The sequence below is a fragment of the Haliotis asinina genome, chromosome 3 (genome assembly GCF_037392515.1).
Source record: "Haliotis asinina isolate JCU_RB_2024 chromosome 3, JCU_Hal_asi_v2, whole genome shotgun sequence".
NCBI lineage: Eukaryota > Metazoa > Mollusca > Gastropoda > Lepetellida > Haliotidae > Haliotis > Haliotis asinina.
Window position 1 is genome coordinate 24,508,303 of NC_090282.1, and position 8,260 is coordinate 24,516,562.

General features: G+C 41.2%; 1 protein-coding gene across 1 annotated transcript; it reads left to right on the forward strand.

Moving 5' to 3' along the window:
• The first annotated feature begins 5,324 nt into the window (after positions 1-5,324).
• Positions 5,325-7,558, forward strand: LOC137276693 (uncharacterized protein RT0683-like). The gene has a single exon (XM_067808310.1). It carries the CDS (start codon positions 5,695-5,697, stop codon positions 6,718-6,720), a length of 1,026 nt encoding a protein of 341 aa, XP_067664411.1. The 5' UTR covers positions 5,325-5,694; the 3' UTR covers positions 6,721-7,558.
• The last annotated feature ends 702 nt before the right edge of the window (positions 7,559-8,260 follow it).

Below are 8,260 nucleotides of genomic sequence, written 5' to 3' on the forward strand. Positions count from 1 at the left end.
AACGGAAGAAGAGAAAAATAATAACATGTCAAGATTCATTTCTTTCCCTGTTTTTTTTTTCGATTAAGTCAATATTTCAACCTGACTTTATTACTGTAATCTTCTTACAGAGGTTTATCGTGAAAGCAAGGAATGAGAGTGAAATTAGAATGCAAATCTGGTCTACTTGACCAGTGGCCACCCACACCTTCATATAACCAGTTTGGGGACACCTTCCATTGAAAGGCCTAATTTCGGCTCTGCTATTTTAGCCCAGAAGCTTGCAATAATGCTATTTAACATATCAATGACCTCGGCCATATAAACCCGTGTGGGATTGTTGATGGTTACTATAGCAGGGTGTCAGTTCGGCAAGGAATGTACATATCTTGGTGAAAGAAAGACTTGGCGGTTTTCGGTAAACTTGATGCGTTTTGAGGAATGGCAATTTTTCTTCTGTCTCAAATATGGTCAAATAGCGTCATTGTTTTATAAGCACTTAAACTTTCATGTACTTGAATGTGTAGAAATTAGTATTTCGTCATTGTTTCTGTGTCCACCATGGCCATTTGTAGGGAACGCGGACGTGCGTAGAACGAATTAGATATAGTTGGTTAAGCTTGCCGGCGTTGTACTGAAATTATGAGAAAGTAATGTCTACCTTGAAGAATAAGGTGTTTCCATGTTGTTTTCCGTAAATATATAAAAAGCGAATATCTTTGTCAGCGCCTAATAGATTGTGTGGTTTACGGTCATGAACAGATATTCATATATGTATATGTAACGAATGTCTGCACCGTTTAACGAAAATATGAAGAGGCGCAAAATATGTGAAATAGCGACGTTAATCAGGTCCTAGTGCGTACAAAATATTAACGCAAACATGGACGATGGCATCGGAAGTCGCGAAGTATGTGAATCGCCAGACACGAAAATGCTACATTCGCATATCATATATTCACATGCAACTGAACTGGTGGGTTATCTACAAGATCATTTACCTTTTTCCATTAATGTAACAAAAATGTAACTAATATTTTCAAGGTTTCCATGGTATCCATCTTGCTCAAACTCGACCCCGTTCAGTCCTTCCTACAAGGAACGAGGAACCCTTGAAGGTGATTACAGGTAACATCATTGATTGCCAGGCAGCAATCACCAGAGCCATTTGAAGGTCAAAGCGTGCGTTTTAAGCACGTTTACCGTTAATATCAAGCGTGACGCAGTTCACTCCACGTGTATTACAATTCTTATAGACATTTTTCCGACTTCCACATTGTCATGAATATGTGTTCGTGAATCAGTTATTGTAGCAGGTTATCGCGGAAACGTCAGACAGTTCGCATCACAGTTACGAACACATTCATATTTAATATATAATAGTGACAAGAAATCAACAGATTCATTAACTGACATCGAACAATGGTTACATTATATCATACCGGACGTACACAATCAAAGAGTCACTACTGCGAGGAGCATACTTGAAACAATTCCACTATTAATTGTAACTGCACGTTTCCACCCATTTCCTGTGTTTGTATTGCTCCGAATGTCACATGACCTTGTTTGGCTGTCCTGTGTAGATGCTGTCATTAATGCCTGAAAAGTGAGTTACACGCGAGATGAATACAAATGACAAGTTGAACGGAACTAGGACTGTGAGAAGACTCATGCGCAGAGTCAGAAATAGTATTATCCTAACCATTACGCCATTGAAGGCCTGGCATTCAGTAAGTACAAGTTTACCAGTGAGCGGTTCTGTAATATTATAGAAATCTAGAGTAAATATCTACGACTAAATGGGATTATTTTAGACACAACATTAGCTGAAATACTCGCACACGGGCAAATATTTTATAACAGCTCACCAACTGGTTTACTGGGTCTATTTTCTATGACTTATATTTCTCAACACGTTATTAGGTCATGTAAGGAAACGCCCACTCCTTGAGCTAGTTTTATTGAGAACCACCTGTTGTTGGGAGTAATCATATACAAGGAAGACACGGGTTCCGGATGTTCTCAGAAGACGGAGCCCAGTATACATACGCCTCTGTCTCGGTAACTGCGCCTGAAGATGACGCTGACGATATACGTAGCCTATATATAGCTTGTGCTCTTATATATCTTTATGACGTTCAATGCCTTCAGGTTTGATGCAAGAGAATATGATATAAACGCAGTGACGTTTCTTAGCACACATTGAAAACACAATGACGTAAATACAATCTGGGTTATTTTTACGTTACATCCAACCACAGCATTTACATAATTCAAAGTTGCTTCTTTCATATACATGTAATATAGTTAATCTGTCACGGCGTGCAATATTAGTTATTCAAAGTTAACGTTCCTTGACATCTTCCGAGCAGTATATACAACCATTAATTATACATGAAGAGCAACCGAGGGTACTCAGGTACGGGTAAAGTAAAGATGACAATAAGTCTAGGGGAAATAACCCTTTCGTGAATCACTATCCCTCAGACAAAGCATACAATGTCAACACAGTAAAGTGCGTTGAAAAAGAAGCCAAATGAGACTCATTTCATGCTTCAGTGTAAGGCAATATGCAATCATCCGTGATAAACGACCCTACTCGTCATTGTTTCTGTTCATCATTGTGGTTCATCTCGACATCAGAGACCCTACCTCCTCAGCTAGAAAAGAGGGTGTCTTGTCCCCGTGGTCAATACTCTTATATTGGCTGTCCTATTGTGTTACATGAGCTGGTGGGGACTGGCGTCGCCTGTTCAACAAACGACCATGATTAGACATAATACAACAGCAGCGGAAGACAGTGGAAAACAAAGCACACTTGTGTTGGATGACTGGGGACTGATACAATTAAAGTAATTGTCTATGTGGAGTTTTCGACAGTTAAATGGCTGACTATTTTGTCTTAGGGTGCGCGAAGTGGGTAGAGTGCAATGAGTGAGCGTAGCTTAACCATCACTATTCGTTCATTCGTTCGTTCGTTCATTCTCTATCCATTCTTTCATTCATTCATTCATTCTCTATTCAAACGTTTCATTTCTACTTCTTGTCTTAGTTTCTGTCTTAGTTATAATGTTTTACTCCCGTGTCTCTAATTCTGCCACTAAAGCGTAGAAATGTGTAGTATTATTGATGTTATTGCACTTGCATGTGGGCGTGGTAATATTTATCTGGTTCGGCACATGTAAGATATGATTGTCGGCTTAATCCAATCTAGCCAGCCAATAAAAAATAGTTATGTGATCCGGAATGTTATCCAGGCCAGTAACTTTCAGTCAGCTGACCCGACCCTCGGTCAGTATCCATAGCTGTACATGATCATACCAAACAGACGTGTGAGTGGGTTTGTGTGTGTGAAGGGTAGTGTGTGTGTGTGTGTGCGCGCGCGTGTGCGTGTGCGTGTGCGTGTGTGTGTGTGTGCGTGTGTGTGTGTGTGTGCGTGCGTGTGTGTGTGTGTAGGGTGGGGGGTGTAGGTTTCATGCACTGACCGACATCACTGATCTATATCATCGGGATGTGAAAAGTCAGATTATTTTCAAATTATTGTATTATTAATAACAGGCGAACCTTAAGCCTTACAGGCAGAAGATGTTATTTTACAAGAACATCAATTAAATTATTTACAGATTGTCTATATGTGAGAGGACTGTATCCTGATAGGCCAGTCTGTGGTATCAAACCTATGTAAAACTACATGCGTGTACAGTTTAATATGAAAATCTCAGATTGTGAGTTTCACTTGCGATTGTGAATCTACGTCTGTCTAATCTAAATAATAGAGGTGAGTGAGTGAGTTTAGGTGTACGTTGCCTTTAGCACTATTCCAGCAATATCACGGAGGGTGACACGTTTCACCAATGTGGGGGAATCGAACCAGGTTCTTTGGCGTGGACGTTTAAACTACTACCTCACCACCAAAATCACGCAAGTGAAAGCGAATTTTCTTTCTGTTGAAGATCAGTTCGTATAGTAAAGCACTGTCCGTGACGTATAAGATTGGTGTCATTGGTGTGATCGGTGTGGTTGGTGTGTGAAAGACGAGTTTTGCGCTGCTTCACGTAACGATAACTAGGGGCAGGACATCCACTCTGGGATTGACTTAGGGTATATCTTTGTTTTGGCTTTCATCTGTAGCCTAGACAGTTCACATCATACCTCAAGTGTCCTTGGGTAATAACGAAAACAACAGGTAAGAAAAGTATTGAAAATACATCACTTTTAAGATTTTCTTTGAGTGTAGCCTTGTGAAGAAACAGACATGAACCAGGTGAGAGAGATTAACTATCGCCACTACCTAGACTAACATACGGTCTCTGAAATGAACATTTTTATAGAAGAATACAGTTTAAAAAATAATCACAACAAAACGGTAAGGAGCCAGAGACTTTCTTCAATTTCCTGAAACTGGAAATCTAGATTTCCATTTGCTTTGTTAGATTACTTGTTTCAGGGCCTGTATGTCAGACTTGCCACTTATATACCCCACAACGGCGAAACCAGTAAACTACACACGTGGCGAATACAAATGGTTGAAATATACATCGTGGATTAATGTGTGCGTGGTTTGGTGGGTATGATACAGGTTTGGGTGGAGAGATGTTGGGGTCTGGGGTGTAACTAGAGAGCTGTCACTGATGATCTGCCACAGTGGTAACGGAACACTAAAACTATCCCGACACATGACAAGTGATCGATGTACTGCCCTGTAATCGGAAGAATACCTGTCTCCATTTCTGCCTGTCCGTGCGGTATGCTGTTTTCAAATAGTGTGGAGACAATAGTCTTCAACATGCAACATAAACAGAAACTATTGGACTGTCAAACCAATAGTTTGGAGTGAAAACAGGAAATGAGAGAGTTCGGCGTTGAAATGGAAGGAGGGAGAGACGAATTCGAGTATAGATGTTACACTCAATATCCTCTGAACTTTATCATGAAATGCGATCCTTTATACACAATTAAAGTAAATATCCCAATCAAACGCCGAGAAAATAATCACTCAATTATCTTATTTCCTCGTCAGCAATCCTTTAGTGGCCTCTGATCTCGCTTGCGAGTGCATGTTCTCACCGCAGGACCCCACGTGACCGCTGCCAACGCTAGGCGGGAGAGTCGTCTGCTTGTGGCAGAAACAGCCGACAACAGCAGACGATAGCAAGCGGCAGGCGAGGGGAAGTCTGCACGTGTGTTAGCGATCAGTTGTGTCGTAGTGTATGTACACCGATACGATCGGCCCTGTGCTGCGTTACCCGAAGACAGATTAGGAAATGTCCAGCTCCTGTTTTATCACCCATGTTACAGGACTGGTTTTATTTGCGGCAGTAAATAGATGGCGTGCTGGCTTATAACGCAACTTGATGCCTTGGATAAAGATTACCGTTGTGTTGGGGACAGTTGCATTCCCAGACATAAAAAATCCGCCATCACAAATGAAGATGCGGAATATTCTAAACTGGAGAAGTGACAGAAGATGTGTTTACTCGATGAACAAGGAACAGAATGAAGATGTCGGACATTAATCAGGAGCTCACAAGATATTCATCATGTGCTCATTGGACATTTTTCATGTGCTCACTACAAGCGATGGCAGCTATGACGTGAAACACCCCTAGCGGGCTTTCCGGTTATGTAAGTCTACACCAGCAGGGTGCCTCTGTAGTAAGTAAGTGTGTAGTGTTTTCATACCTGTAGTGTCAGTGATTAGCACCGTCCACCATGCGCACTCTCAAGTGGACGAAAGCTGTCACCTATGTTCTTATTGTGGCGATCACCAACTTCGTGTGTTTGTATTCTGGGTGGTTGCTGAGATCCAATTCCATCCAGCTGATCGAGAGGGCATCATCAACGAACATGCATCTGTCAGAACATCCTCATGAAAGGAATGCACATGCTCACCGGGACGTGCTAAACGTATTTCCACATTCCTCAGGACAACTTCATATGTTCCCTCATTCCTTACCTCATGTTAATGATACAAAGCAATTGGATGTCAGTAGAAACCTACAGCTTAAAAGAGAGAAAATATTAAGACTGTTGCAGGCATTTCGACCAACAGTGACGTTGAAGGAGTCCCGGGTTCTTTACTCCATTATCCGGCGCTTCGTCAGTGTCATGTACAACAACGATATTACCTATTTCATGTACGGAGGAACACTCCTTGGTTCTTATCGTCATCATGACGTCATACCTTGGGATGATGACGCAGACTTTATTGTTTCAAGGCTTCAAAGGCAGCGGGTATATAAACTCTTAAGTCAACTAAAACCACATTATTTTCTGGACGTGAAACAAAAGAGGAGATGGAAATTCTATTCCGTGTTATCAAGGCCCATCAGGGGTTATACTTGGGATTGGCCGTTTCTGGATATAAGTTTTTTCGAAGAAAATTCAACCCATATTTGGGATGGAGATCCTGTTTATTCCGACGAATTTGTGTATGACAAAGACATCATATTCCCATTGAAAATGCGCCCACTTTCAGATATGACAATACCTAGTCCTCGGGATGTAGAATCATTTTTATACCAAAACTACAAGCCAGATACGTGTAAGTCTAATATATATGACCATAGACGAGAAAACTCCGTTCCGTCATTATTCAGGAAATCGGTGCCATGTTCTCTTCTTATGGACAAATTTCCGTTTGTATCCAGGACTATAGTACCTCAAGGTGTTAACGAGACCCTGCGACTAAATGGTCGTGTTATAAGCTGGTTTTTAGACAGAACGGAGGACGTCTAAGGGTGTGTTCATTAATCGCTGTCACATCTTATTGAACAACAGTGGAAATGTATGAGTGCGCGTGATCTTCTGTGAGTGTTTGCTTCATCAAACCTTGACTTCTCGCCAGCAGTCAAGACTTTCAACAAAGAATAAACAAATAATATTGCAGACTTTCCATTTGTCATAACATTATGATGTCAAAGCGAAGAGGCTATATATTCTTACAAGCGTTCATGCCATGGTTACTTTGATATGTTGCCAAAAGCAAGAGCCAGCATTTCCGACCCATGTGTTCACAAGGACGTTTAAAGGACCGACCTGGAATTAATCTTCAGTAAACCTTTCAGTGGATTACTGTTCAAGTGTGTCGTATCGCAATGTCAAGGGGCATCAGCTTTTATTACATATCAAAGGAACAGAGTGGCAAAGGTTATCGGTAAATATTGACTAGCCAGTTATAACAACGGCCTAGTGTTACGTCCGTTTGTGAAACTGTTATCTTCAGACTTCACGGTCGCTCCGGAGATGGTTGTGAGAGTTGAACATCTGAGTTTATAAACGATTTTGCCGGGGAGATGAGTGAGTTTGATTATTACGGTGATCGTTATGTGTGACTAAACGGAGGTAGGGGATCAAGTTTGATGTGCCTACTGAGCACATGTACAGTGTTAAGCACATGTTTAAAGAGGTAGGACTGATTACTCGCTATCAGTCACGATATACGTTTCAGGGGAAATACATGTTTTGTTCAAAAACTGTTATAGATTACTTAACCACTAAAGTGATATGAAACGCATTTATGAATATGTAGGGGTTTTCATGCACAACGATAAAATACAACCACGTGAAAGGTAAACTGCCTGAAGATGTTATTTGTACACCGGCATTTCCACGACACCATCATTGCAAACCCGTCATCATTACACAAAATATCACGAGTTCGATATGCCTGTTGTATGTAGTGTACGATGTTAGTGTCATAAACTCTAATGGACCTTGAATTGTTTCTATTTTGGCCTCAAAATGAAAACACAAGATCAACACAACTTAAGAAAAGAAAGCGCCTAGTCTCTGATGTTAAAATTACCCCTCCATCTGGAGCGAACTGTGAATGGTTTAACGCTCGTTCTTAACGCCATCTGAATTGTTCTCGGTCCTTTCCTCTCCTACTCGTTTGTGTGTATAATTCAGTTAGCACACCTTTCATACTAGTGGGAAGAAGCATCGGTGCTCGTTTGTTAAGAACCATTTCCAGGTCACACAACATATACCCCATTCATGTTTGAATATGATGCTTTAAGCAGAACGGAGTGTCTGAAGAATGGTTGTGAGTACGTATCTCAAGTGACAAGTGGTTTCAATCTCTACATCTCCCCCTCGACCGGCTTTACCCCGGCGTTCTCTCCTATGCACCGGTCTGAGTAGCTTACCAAAGCTTAAACGATGATAACTCTAACAGCCAGGTAGGGTCCCGGGTCTAGCAACTGGTGCTAGTTCACTCTTTTGCATCTGTCAGCATTATTTAGAATCCTAGATTGAGTTACACATCAAAGTTGAC